Source organism: Triticum aestivum, chromosome 2B, assembly GCF_018294505.1.
Source record: "Triticum aestivum cultivar Chinese Spring chromosome 2B, IWGSC CS RefSeq v2.1, whole genome shotgun sequence".
NCBI classification, from domain to species: Eukaryota; Viridiplantae; Streptophyta; class Magnoliopsida; order Poales; family Poaceae; genus Triticum; species Triticum aestivum.
In genome coordinates, this window is record NC_057798.1 from 647,794,950 (window position 1) to 647,809,111 (window position 14,162).

At 49.7% G+C, this 14,162-nt stretch overlaps 1 protein-coding gene across 1 annotated transcript; it reads right to left on the bottom strand.

Moving 5' to 3' along the window:
- Nucleotides 1-603: 603 nt before the first annotated feature.
- Nucleotides 604-3,041, bottom strand: LOC123041888 (cytosolic sulfotransferase 8). The gene is made up of 2 exons (XM_044464444.1): nucleotides 2,502-3,041; nucleotides 604-1,909 (listed from the first exon to the last, which is right to left on the bottom strand). Exons 1-2 carry the CDS (start codon nucleotides 3,038-3,040, stop codon nucleotides 1,411-1,413), a joined length of 1,038 nt encoding a protein of 345 aa, XP_044320379.1. The 5' UTR covers nucleotide 3,041; the 3' UTR covers nucleotides 604-1,410.
- Nucleotides 3,042-14,162: the final 11,121 nt, after the last annotated feature.

A 14,162-nucleotide genomic window follows, 5' to 3' on the forward strand; every position in this document is an offset into this window, starting at 1 on the left:
ATAATAACATCACACGTATCTAGATAAAATAGATGATGTGGCAAGCAATAAATGAAGAAAGAAAGGCATGTGGTAATAACATAGCTAATTACCATGAGTAACATCACACATATCAAGGTAAGATGAGTTTATAGCCTAATAAATGAAGTGTTGCATGTTATCACATACTCCCTCCGTCCGGGTTTATTAGGCCTAAAGACAACTTCTCTTAGACTAAGACACATAGTAATTTGCTCACATTAATTATTCCATTCCACTCCCAATGCACTCTCTCACATGCATGCAGCCAATGAAAAAGCACACATGAAGTGTATTAACTTTTCAGCCATGGCACCAATAACAATAGCTTTCAATACAACCAATGAAATGGTTGCATGCATGCACCTTTCCAATGCGGGGCCTTATAAAAGGGGACATGCTTGTGATGCTGAGAGGCCTAATAAACCCGAACGGAGGGAGTATATGTTACTACCCACTATAGCGGTAGTAACATAAAGTAGTAACATTTACTACTCTATGTTACTACTCATTGTCTTATGTCCGGATAGAATGGTCCAAACGTTTAGGGCAGGTTTAATGTACGACAATAAAGTTGCCCTATAATAAACTAATAATCGCACAATGTTACAACTGGCACACCCCATAAACGATGTCCCTCTTCCAAGGGGATGTTTGGTTCAGGGACTTTTTAGTCTCAGAGAATAAAAAAAGTCCCTAAAAACTAAACAAGAGGGACTTTTTTTACAGGGACTAGAAAAAAACTTTACTGAAGAGTCTTTTTTATTAGTCCCTGAAACTAGAAAAAATCCTAAGACTTCTCCCAAACACCACCTAAGTTGGCCAGAGACGCAACCCAACCACCATCCCCTCGTCACTCCGCCGTAGACGAGCTCGTGGCAACCATAGCATCGCCGTAGCATATCGTCTTCGACATACAGATCCTCCAGAAGCTTCCTTCCGCGCTCCAAGTGTGGCGCATCCCTCCTCCCGCTTTGCCTTGTCGTTGTTCGTTGTTGGCAACGACGGATGCACAACCTCAGGTCGTCGATGTCGGCCACTCTCTGACATGGTTGGGGGAACATCGTCGGCATCAGTCAATGAACACTGCAATGTCGTCTTGCAGCTTGTGTCCAGGCTGTCCGCGGCAAACTCCACGGCGGCGACGGAAGGCGCGACATCGACTAAACATGTGATGCAGCAGCCGCACGTTTGCATGTGATCTGTTTGATGAAATGCCTCCAGAGAGTGGGGAGAAAAAGAAGAGAAGAGAGAGAAAACTGCTGCCACATGGCAAGTTATCCACCAACTAGGCTTTGGATGAAACAACAAAACAATGATCAGGCAGAGAAACAAAGTGGAGTAAATAAATAGCAAATCCAGATGTGTTGTATTCGATCCACCCCGACCGTTTTAAGAGCCAAAAGACAGCCCTGATCCAAGGAGCTTGTCCTCAACAATGGCGTCCAAGCGCTGTGCCATCTCTGGCGTCATATGGTTCACCCAATCTCCAATCACCCCTTTCCTGAAGTTGGCTTCATGCGGGAACTTGTAAAATAGCCCGGAGGTGCCTGTCTTGTTCGCTTCTAGACCTTTCATCGTCTCAATGCTACACAGCTTCATAATGTCTGCCGGAAGTCTTGCCGGCTCGTCGGCAGCTGAGAACGGCACCCCGAGAAATTGCGCCAGCTTTATGACATTGTCAACCGGAATGAGCAGCATCTCCTCGTACCTCAGGAACAAGACCCTCTCCGGACTGGCTTTGCTTGCCTTCCAGTAACCAAGAACGTGGTCCCACATGGGGCCATCTGTGGTCTTGCCATCACATACACTCTGAAACAGATCTGAGAATTCGCATGGGTGAATGGTATTGCCAAAATGCCACATGGATACCAGCATATCCTTGGGTTCCCTGCATGTGGCCGTTTAACCAAATCATTTCCATCTGCTCTCCCAACTAATTAATGTCGTTTACAATTTAGGCAGAGTCAATGTCTCAACCTCCCTGCTTTTCAATATTGTGTCATTCTACAATATATGCTGAGCAAGAACTTTAGATTTCATCATCACTAAGAAAGGGTATCATCTACGAAGACTGTACACATTAGTGGATCCATCATAAAGTGTAATTTCATAAACGTACAGTAATTTACTTAATTAAAACAGCCTAATTTTTAAGAAATTGTTGGTCAAATTTTAGAAATTACAAACAAACTAGAATCACAATGACAGCACAAATTTCGGAATTTACTATCATGTTCATGTAAGAAACTAAGGGTCAAAAATTCAAAATACGTTTGTTGAAGGCTGAATTAACTACTTAGCCTTAAAATATCTACTACTCCCTCCGTCTCAAAATAAGTGTCTTAATCTTGATGAAATTTTGTACTAGAGTTAGTATAAAGTTGAGACACTTATTTTGGGACGGATGGAGTACTTAGTAACTGAATGAAATGATAGCTAGTAATCAGGCATATGCCCATGGAGTATAAACTGAATTGTACCTGCAGATGTAGACGATCTTGGCGTTGGGATTGTCAGCAACGGAGGCGGGCAGCAGGGAGTGCTGCATGTGCGTGTTCATGAGTCTAGGCGACGGCAGCGCCTCCAGCTTGGTGTCGTGCCCTGCGCTGAATAGATCGTCAATGAAGGGGACGCACTCGTGTGGGTTGAGGCGACGGAGCGGGTGGTCAGCGGCGGAGGGCGGGTATGCCGCCCGAGCCATGATGGCGAAGGACATGGCCTTGAGCCATGTGGTGCCGCACTTGGGCGGGCTCGCGAGGAGCACGTCGCCGGGGCGCGGGGTGAAGCGCCGCTGGAAAGAGAGGACCCCGGGCATCCTCTCGTGGATCACCCAAGCGCCCTGATATTGGTGGTGCACGAAGCGGCCATTGAAGGCGATGGTCGGCAAGGTGGAGATGATATGCCCGCACTCGGGCGGGGTGATCCGGTCGTCCTCTTCGCCGCCGACGACATCTGTGAACGGGACGGGACCTACGAGGCAGCAAGATGCGCTTGGAGGAGTAGGAGTGGCCATGGCCATGTGGGCGATGCGTCGGTTTCTCCGATGACCTGACGACGATGGCTTTCTTTATTCCTTCAAAGGCCCATCACGTGGACAGCTAGATCGGCGTTTCCGACCGCGGCCCATCACGTGGACTGTTTTGACTACCTTTTTCGTTCCACGAGAGGTGACGGATGAATTCAAAAGTAGTTATCTGCTCTTGAATAAAAGGTTGTCGGCCGGAAGTCTCAAACTTTCCTCATACGGTCCGGTCACTGACCGATAAAAAAAAAACTAATCCTGACGGATGCCTCAAATCGTCTCAAACACCTGGGTTGACTGTCACTCCTCATATTCTGCCTAAATATGGGGCGGATAAGGAAGGCCGGACGTGAGCGGACGCGTCCACAACATCGGTCCTGGCCTACGCTGACGCACCCGATCCCAGATATACTTGTCCCCATTCGCTCTTCGAGCCAAACCCTAGCCACTTCACTCCACTCCCCTTCACTTCTCTTCACCACCCAAGCTCCCTTCCGGCGATCACCGGCATTCTTCGGCATGGCGGGCAACGGATCTGACTTCGACCAATCCGGATCCGTCGACTAAGGAGTCGTCCGTGCGGGTTGAAGGAGGCAATGGCCGTCCGCATTGCCCCCCGCCGCTCCCGGAAGGACAACACACGATCGTAGGCGGGATCTGTTCTACACGAGTCCATTATGTCGACACGTCGGAGGCTCGGATCCTTCGGGGCTGGATCATTGCGGTCGGGAGCCTTCCAATCTCCCCTTCCCTATGACTGGTCTGCAGGAGTATGAGTGCTACCGGGACCAATGTGTCCGCCGTGTGAAGGAGAGGATGAGGGTGGCCAAGGCCCGCCTCGTTACCGACATGGTGTAGGCGGAGGCGGCTGATGCATTGTAAAGAAACAATAGTGGAGGAACACAACACCCTCACCTGAGAGCAAGATCGGGCAGTCTGTGCCATGGCCGGACTACCACCCAAGGAGAAGGAGGACAACGACCAGTTGGACAGCTCTGGCGGTGAGCAGATCCGGCTCGATCCCTACAGCGTTTTGACCACTACTTTCACTAGAAGGGCAACAAGAGTGCCAGGAGGGGCAAGGGCAGCCATGGATAATCTTCTCCATAGCTCGCATGTAGCTTAAACATGTCAAATTTTGGTAGTCCGTTGGGATTGTCCTGATGTAGTGGTCGGTCGATGTGTGTAATGCATCGGTTACATAGTTGCATGAACTTGAATGGATTTGAGGCATGCTAACTGAGGTGTGCGGTTGTGAGAATAAAAAATTAAAGTGTGACCCGACAATGCCTGCAGACGTGACGCATCGGATTTGCCTAGTCCGGCTGTAGTGTGCCTACCACATACTCTTTATTTTTATTTACTCCGCATATATTTATATTTTTTTGATGTGAACGTCATAACCCACCTATCTAATTAGCGTGGAATGGATTTAAAATTCAAAAAGCATGGAATGAATTTACATAAACTTTGTAGAACCGTTATAGAGGTATAGCATTTCTGGCCCAATAATCCTACACCTACGAAAGGTGCTACGTGGACTTACCTTTTTTTGAAAATAAGCTTTCATTAATGTGACGCCCCCAATTCGACCTTACACTAATCATACACGCAAATGTGTACAATCAAGATCAAGGACTCACGGGAAGATATCACAACACAACTCTAGACACAAATCAAAATAATACAAGCTTTATATTACAAGCCAGGGGCCTCGAGGGCTCGAATACAAGCTCGATACACAAGAGTCAGCGGAAGCAGCAATATCTGAGTACAGACATAAGTTAAACAAGGGTACCTTAAGAAGGCTAGCACAAAAGCAACACGATCGAAGAGGCAAGGCCTCCTCCATGGGACCTCCTAACTACTCCTGGTCGTCGGCGGTCTCCACGTAGTAGTATCTGTTGGCGGTGGCATCTGGTTCCAAGGATCCACCATCTGATTGCATCAACCGGAAAGAAGGAAGAAGGGGGAAAAGGGGGTAGCAAAGCAACCGTGAGTACTCATCCAAAGTACTCGCAAGCATCAGATCTATACTAAGTATGCATTTGTATCAAATGGAAGGGTTGTATCTGTGGACTGGACTGCAGAATGCCAGAATAGAGGGGGAAGGCCTAGCCTACCAAAGACTAGCATCTTCACGCAGCTCCGAGCATCTTGCAACATGTAGAAGAGTAAAGAATAGCATTTTAATATTAAACAAGCATGTTGTAACAACAACGCCCAAAGATCCTTCCTCGACTCCCCGCGAGAAAGCAATCTCAGAGCCACATATCCATCACATATCTCAAGTATCCATTTCTAGTTATATAAGATCATGATATAAGTCTGAATGTCCATTACCATGGAGACGGTATTCAAATATATATCTTCCCTGCAGGGGTGCACCACATTACCCCACACGCTCGATCACTCTGGCCGGACACACTTTTCTAGGTCAATGCCTGGCCTCAGAAGATCAACACGTCGCAGCCCTACCTAGGCTTAGCAGAGAGGTCCCCGCCGATCTACATCCTAAGCGCTCCGGGGTCTTGGGCCCATCGCCCACAGCACTCCGGGTCGTTGCGCGCAGGGTGAATACTAGCACCGCCTCGGATGGCCAGCACGATCCGACCGTGCCGCACTGCTGAACTGGAAGTCTGACAAAGCTTCGGCTGATACTGCAACGTCGAGGCCCATATCTATTCTCGCGTGGTGGTTAGTGCGTAAAGGCCAGAGGCCAACTCAGAACAAATACCCAAACCTGTTAGTGCATTGGGGGCTCGTGGAAACAAGCAGAGACTCACGATAAGGTGATCCCGTCGCTCCGTCTCATGGACTTACGGCAAGGGTCCAGACTGCCCGACTGTGCCACGTGGAAAACTCGCGGGTGCTCTACGGGCCCGCCCGACTTTCACATCAACTTGCGGGTACCCCTCAGGGCCGACCCGACTTCATCAATGGTCTCAAGTAAAGTCAAGGTAACCGTGTGTCCAAACATCAAGGGAAACCCCGAGGAATCACCCGCGGAGGATTCCAATCAATGTAATCATCAAGGTGAACGTAAGAGGGACCACCCTCGAGGTTCACACTTGAGGTGTTGAACGACAGAGCCGTACTGGGAATGGTGAAAGAGGAAATCACCCTCGATAACCACGACCGAATAGCTACACTACAGAATTATCATCAGGAGTGCGTTATGAGGGATCACCCTCGGCACTCGATGGTAGTTCTGCAGAGTCGAGCAACAAAAGGGGTGTGATGTGATGTGAGGTGTCGGGCTCTGGTCGTTGATCACACTGATTGAATCGTCGATGATGAAGCAGGGGTAACAAGGACAAGTATTGGGGGTCACTAATGGATCACTAACCAACCTATACTAAGCAGTTTAGGATAAGCAGGTAAGGTGCAATGAGCAGGTTACAAAAGCAGGCTATGCATCAGAATAGGAGCAAACAATAACAGTAGCAAAAATCTAATGCAAGCATGAGAGAATGGAATGGGCGATATCGGGATGATCAAGGGGGGGGGGGGCTTGCCTGGTTGCTCAGACAAGAAGGAGGGTCGTCGGTGACGTAGTCGATCACAAGGACATCAGCAGCGGTCTCGGGGTCTACAAGAGAGAAGAGGGGGAAGAAATAGTAAATACACACAAACATATGCATAACAAGACAATAAACGGGGCTAGAGGTGTTCTAACACAGTGCTAGGCAATACTGGTGAAGTGGGATAACATCCGGAAAGTTTTCCCAAGTTCGGCATTTTCGGACAGACCAACCGGAGGGGAAAGGTTCAATGTTTTCTATGATAGGGACATGTGACAGATGAACGGAGAGCGTATTCGGATTCGTCTCGCCTTTCTGAGCAACTTTCATGTATAAAGTTTTTCCAACTGAGCTACGGTTTATTTTCTATGAATTTTCAAAGATCAAATTTTTTTTTGGAATTATCAAAATTAACAGAAATGGAAATATGACGTCAGCATGACATCACTACTGCGCCAGCAAGTCAAACCGCCTGGCCCAGGTCAAACCCGACCTGCGGGGCCCACCTGTCATAGACAGTGGGTTAAACAGGGTTAGTTTTAAATCTATAGAGAGTTAATTAACTAGTGGGCCACTGTCAGTGGGTATTTAGTTAATCTAATTAAGTTTTAAATAAAAGCCATTTAGTTAATTTTAATTAACTGGCTGGGCCCACATGTTAGTGCCTCAGGGTGAATAAAGCCCCGCGTTGACTAGAGCCAACGCAGTCAAACGCGCCGTGGGGCCCGCTGGCAGTGGCACTGGGTGGGACCCAGGCCACGCCAGGTCAGCGCCGGCGCCGGAACGAGCTCCGACGAGCTCTCCGTGGCGGCCGAACGCCGGAGCAGCTCGGAAAAACACCACGGTTCACCATTTCGCATGCCACGACTTGCGTTGGAAAGCTAGGTGGGAGCCGCGTCGAGTGGTGCTGCTAGACTATGCCAGGGAGGCCGGAAACGTCGCCGGCGTCGAGCTTGGCGGCGGTGGCTTTCGGGTGTGCTCGTGCTCGTCGCTGCAGGGCACGCCAAGGACCGTGGGAGGTGGCATTGGACTGCTGGGAGCACGCTGAGCACGATGCCGTGCTCGTCTGAGTTGGACGGATAGTGTGGACACGGCGACGAGTACGGTGGCAGAGGCGTGCTATGGCCAGGATGGTAACTACGGCTAGGGGTGCGGTGAGGCGTGGAAGGAGAGGGGAGAGGGCAGAGTGGAGCTCACCGAGCAGCCATGGAAGGCCCTTGACGGCTTAGGAGCAGCAGGGGTGCTCGACGACGCCGACGAGCATCGGAGACAGAGGCAAAAGGGGACTACAGCGATCGGCAGCTGCAGGGGCCCTCGGCTCCATGGAGGACCCCAGGCGACGTGGATGAGGACAGCGGAGCAGACGGATAGGGCCGGTGGCCTCGAGGCCGCCGGTGGCCGTGGGATTGACGGAGGTACGGCGGTGATGGCGTCAGTCTCCTCTCCAGAATGAAGGATATGGAGAGGGGAGAGGTGGGTCTGGGGAAGGAGAGGCGCAAGTGGGGGAGTGGGAGTGGCGGTAGGTGAGGGGGGGGGGGCGAGGTGAGGGGAGCCCGAGGCGTCGCCCTTATCCCCTCGGGGTGGCACCGGCGAGGCTGGTCCGGCGGGGACGAGCCCCTCTAGAGGCTCGGGTCAGGGGAACAGAGAGGAGGGAGGCGACCGGGGGAGATGGGCTGGACCAGCTGGGTTGGCTCGGTGAGATGGGCTGAGGCCTGGGGGTCAGGGGAGGCCTTTTCATTTTATTTTCAGTTTTACAAAATACATCACTAGCCCCTAAATCAACACTAGTAACCTATGCCACTGCCATAGATAGTTGGAGGTTAAAAATAAAATAGTTTAGTATTTTTACAATTTAAAAAGCAATTAAATAATTATCTAGGCCACTGTGTTGACTAGTTTAAGGCATTTAAACACTTTGCAAAAATATTGGTTCACCACCATAATTAGTTATGGAATACTTGCCAAAAGATGAACATTTTATTTTGCAGGTTTGATAAATTTGAATTTGGAGTTTAATTTGAATTATGCTTCGGATCAAATGAGGATTAGCAACAGTAAGAGTCATGACTTGGCATCATTAGCAGGAGATTACTGTAGCTTAATTATCCGGGCGTCACAATTCTCCTCGTCTACAAGAAATCTCGTCTCGAGATTTAAGTGGTGAAGTAAGGGGGAAAGACTCGAGAAGGACGGAGCTCATCACAAGATAGGTACATGAGGGCTATCTCACTGAATGTGGCATAGAGGCATCTCTCGAGTTGAAATTTAAGAAAGTCATCGAGAGCAAGATAAGAAGGTGCAATAAGAAGGTTCAACCGGGTAGACAATCGCTCGTTGCCTGAAATAGAGGGTGAAAGGGGTTCAGAGCAATGGGAATAAGTATTACGCCTGATACTAGAATAGATCACTAGAAATGTGGCTCATGATTTAAATACGGAGCCAAGTGCGAGGAACAATTTCGGAAAACAGGGATGTATATGAGAGTCAGGTTTCGATCCTGTGGAACTGTGGGTTATGGGCCCACCATGTGGGTTAACACCAGGAAGGCGCTAATCATTTTGCATGATCATGATAGCAAGGCAGGTCAGAGGATAGCATGTCAATTATGTTGGCAACAATGTTGGTACCAAGGGCGAGGGACGAAGAGAACCATTTTCCTGCTCGTTAAGACGAGGCAGACCAATAGGCAAAGTTCTCGTCCATCGGTGGCTACCGAAATGCCATCAACAATAGTAACAAGGCCTTACTGACAGAGTTGTACATTGAGGCATTTACATAAGCAGCGAATTATCACTGCTCAGATATGTTATGTTAAACGAATGGTTTAAACAAAACAATGGAAAGGAAAGTTGAAAGAACATGTGGTGCCCCCATGTTTGGTTTTGGTAATTCATGACAATCTCTATGGACTAATGGTTGTCTTGAGTTATATTTGAAGGATCTGTCCATAGGTTTTTCTTGAAGTCCATGTGTTGTTTCAAGGAGTTTATGAGTTTACCAAGGTGCTATTAAGGAATTATCCAAAGAATGGTCATGTGAGTGCTGAGCTTATCGCAAGCATGTCTTGAAGAAGAAGATTGTGTGATCATTCAGGTTTACCTTCAAGACATCATCCAAATGAAGAGAGTTGGAAAGATTCAAGGTTGATCAAGACTAAGTCAAAGAGTAAATCAATTTGATCAACACACAAAGCGTAGAATATGTACCGAGAGGGATCAAGCGACCCCATGGTATGGTAAGCACTGTCAATTACGCTTTGTGTACTAACCCATGATCTTCGTGAGAGTTCTTTGTGGGGTTAGATTGCGGTGTGCAAGTTCAAGTGATGCATCACGAAGAGATCAAGTGCTTGAAGTTTGCCGTCCATTGTGGTGACAATGGACTTGTGAAGATGAGCGGAAGAGTGGCTCACTGAGGGAGTCCCGGACTAGGGGGTGTCCGGATAGCCGAACTACCATCATCGGCCGGACTCCAAGATTATGAAGATACAAGATTGAAGACTTCGTCCCGTGTCCGGATGGGACTTTTCTTGGCGTGGAAGGAAAGCTTGGCGATACGGATATGTAGATCTCCTACCATTGTAACCGACTCTGTGTAACCCTAGCCCTCTCCGGTGTCTATATAAATCGGATGGCCTTAGTCCATAGGACGAACAACAATCATACCATAGGCTAGCTTCTAGGGTTTAGCCTCCTTGATCTCGTGGTAGATCTACTCTTGTAACCCACATCATCAATATTAATCAAGCAGGACGTAGGGTTTTACCTCCATCAAGAGGGCCCGAACCTGGGTAAAAACACCGTGTCCCTCGTCTCCTGTTACCATCCGCCTAGACGCACAGTTCGGGACCCCCTACCCGAGATCCGCCGGTTTTGACACCGACGTTGGTGCTTTCATTGAGAGTTCCTCTGTGTCCTCACCGATAGGCTTGATGGCTTCTTCGATCATCAACGACGATGCAGTCCAGGGTGAGACCTTCCTCCCTGGACAGATCTTCGTATTCGGCGGCTTCGCACTGCGGGCCAATTCGCTTGGCCAGCTGGAGCAGATCGAAAGCTACGCCCCTGGCCGTCAGGTCGGATTTGGAAGTTTGAACTTCACGGCTGACATCCGCGGGGACTTGATCCTCGACGGATTCGAGCCACAGCCAAGTGTGTCGTACTGTCACGATGGGCATGATTTAGCTCTGCAGCCGGACAGTACCTTGGAGGCTGCACTCGAAACCACTCCGATCTTCAATTCGGAGCCAGCTCCGCAGATCGAGGATGGATGCCTAGACACCGCCTCGGGGGCTGCAACCTCTACGGCGATAGAGCCGAACACTGATCTTGTCCCTCATAAAGATCGTGACTCCGAGGCGCCGAACTCCTTGCCGGACTCCGAACCTCCCGCGCCCCCTCCGATCGAATCCGATTGGGCGCCGATCATGGAGTTCACCACAACGAACATCTTTCAACACTCACCTTTCAGCGACATCCTGAGTTCGCTAAAGTATCTCTCGTTATCTGGATAGCCCTCGCCGGACTGCGGTCCGGACGGTTGGGATGCGGAGAACAAAGAAATTCAAAGCCCACCCACCACCCACTTGGTAGCCGCTGTCGACGATCTAACCGACATGCTAAACTATGACTCCGAAGACATCGACGGTATGGACGACGATGCCGAAGACGACCAAGAACCAGCGCCTAAAAGGCACGGGAAAGCCACCCCAACTCATGACGTATGCATGGTGGATACACCAAAAGAAAGCGATAATGAGGAAACACGGGACGCGGCGAAGGACAACTCCCCCAACAAACAACCAAAGCAGCGACGCAAGCGCCGCCCGTAGACCGGAATCGATAAAAACGGCACCCATATGGACCCGGCCCTAGAGCAGGGCGAGGCAGTGGACGACGCACATGTCAACAAGCAGCCAGCCGGACATGAACTGGACATGCAACCCATCCCCGGCGAAGATGATCTCGCATCACCAGAGCATATGAATCTTCATAAAAGGCTCGTCGCCACTGCAAGAAGTTTGAAGAAGCAAAAGCGGAAGCTCAAAACAACGGAGGACGCACTCAGAATGAGATGGAGCAAAGTACTCAACAGCGCGGATAAACATGGCGCTAGTCACCAGACAAAGAGCTACCCGAAGCTCAAGCTGTTGCCCGAATTTGACGAGGAGGCCTTAGAGCCCCCGCAGTCAAAAAAGAAAGAAGCCACCTGGCCGGATAGATGACCAGATGATAGGCCAAGAGCAACAAGGGGCGCCGTACACAAGCCGGCACACGATCAACATAAAGATCCTCGGAAAAGGGACGACCCAGTCAGATCTATTTATGGGCCAAAAAAGAAGACTCCAGGAGGCAACATAACCCGCCAAGCATTCAAAGACAACGGCACACCCAAATATAGGGGCGCCGCACACCCACTATGTTTCACCGATGAGGTACTAGATCACGGATTTCCAGCGGGATTCAAACCCGTAAACATAGAAGCATATGACGGAACAACAGACCCCGGAGTCTGGATTGAGGATTACATCCTACACATACATACGGCCAGAGGAGACGATCTCCATGCCATAAAATACCTACCCCTCAAGCTCAAAGGGCCAGCTCGGCATTGGCTTAAAAGCCTCCCAGAAAATACCATTGGAAGTTGGGAAGAGCTTGAGGATGCGTTTCGAGCAAACTTTCAGGGGACCTATGTCCGCCCTCCGGATGCAGACGATTTAAGTCACATAACTCAACATCCCGGAGAGTCAGCACCCAAATTCTGGAATAGGTTCCTCACTAAAAAGAACCAAATAGTCGACTGTCCGGACGCTAAAGCCTTAGCAGGCTTCAAACACAATGTCCGAGACGAATGGCTCGCCAGACACCTCGTCCAGGAAAAACCAAGAACAATGGCCGCACTAACAAGTCTTATGACCCGCTTTTGTGCGGGGGAAGACAGCTGGTTGGCTAGATGCAGCACCAGCGACCCGAGTACATCCGAAATCAGGGATGGAAATGGGAAATCACGACGCAAAGAAGATCAACGTCGGAACAAGGAGAATGACCCAAATAGTACGGCGGTCAACGCCGGATTCAAAAGCTCTAGGCCGAACAACAAAACACTGCCCTTAAAGGAGAACAGTGACGAGCTATCCAACCTCAACAAGATTCTGGATAGACTGTGTCAAATACACGGTACCTCCGAGAGGCCTGCAAACCATACCCATAGAGATTGTTGGGTCTTCAAGCAGTCCGGCCGACTTAACGCCGAACACAAAGGGCTCGACACACCAAGTGAAAGTGACGAAATCCAAAAGCAGCGCTCCGGAAACCAAAAGGCTTCCCCATTAGAAGTCAAAACAGTGAACTCACTTCACGTGATAACACGCAGCGCGGCCCCTGCTATACCAGGACACCGTCCGCAGACTGGGGATAGAACCCACCAAAATTCGCTATAGCAAGCACTTCCTTCAAAGGAGTGACGCCAGGCCTTTTTTATAGGCTTTGTACCACTAGGGGTCGTCTTCGGTTCATCTGACAACCTCCGTCGCGAAAAGCTCACCCTGTATCGCCCAATTTAGCAATAGCCCTTAAGCACTACTGGGGCGTGCAGCTTTCGCCCGCTTTAATGCAATACCACATTACACGTCTCTTACGCTTAAAAATGCCCGGTCCACGTGGCACATTCTTAAAACTCCAGGTGTTTCTCGACCATGGAGAACATGCGGCTGCCTAGACAGCCACACATTAATCCGACCTCGCAGGTCAAAGCCCCTAAATACAGGTCATTTAGACCTCGGATATGGTTAGACGAGTCCGGCGTAACTTAACAAGGGGCTTCCCAGCCGCATACCCCATTTTTTAGGGGGCCGCGCGCATAAATGATGAAAGCCAATAAAGCTCAAATTTCTTCATCTTCCAAATTATACTTTATTTCGATACACTTCTTGCACGATATTTCTTAGAAACTAAGTCCTTCTCTTTTACAGATGAAGCACGTGCTACACCCGTCCAGGATACAGCACAACGGAGACACAGGCGCAGACGTGCAGTAGGGACCCGTTGCACGGATTCTTTTCAGATTAAGACCCTGCATAAACCTTTCTCATTGTCTCTTGTTGATACACATCCCCCGGTTTCCTACCAGAGCCAAGGAGGAGGCTGGCATTTTGGCATCGGCCGCGTCAGGAGTTCCCGCCTGTACCTAGACACTAGGGGCTTAGGGCTTTATTCTGCCCGATATCATAAAGACCGAACACCTCAGGGAGTGTTCAGCGTCTCGAGTTAGGCCTTATATGCATCAGCTCCGAATCATGTCTTTGGTCAAATGTTGGGTTTGCCCGGCTCCTGTGTTTTGTTGCCTTACGTTCCGTATCATCGGCTAACGCGGCACCAGGAGAACTACTGCGATTGTGCCCCAGTTCGGCCGGGAGAGCACCTTAGTAGAGAAAGCCGAAAACTGACTGTCATGATATAGCGAGAGACTGGTCAACCACTCGATCGACCATTGGAATGTTTAGAATTCCTCCGCTTTGACGAAGGACCGCTTCCCGGTCAGGCACATACGCGCCCCAAGTTCGGAGAAGCGCGGTGCCATCAGGGGCTATATAG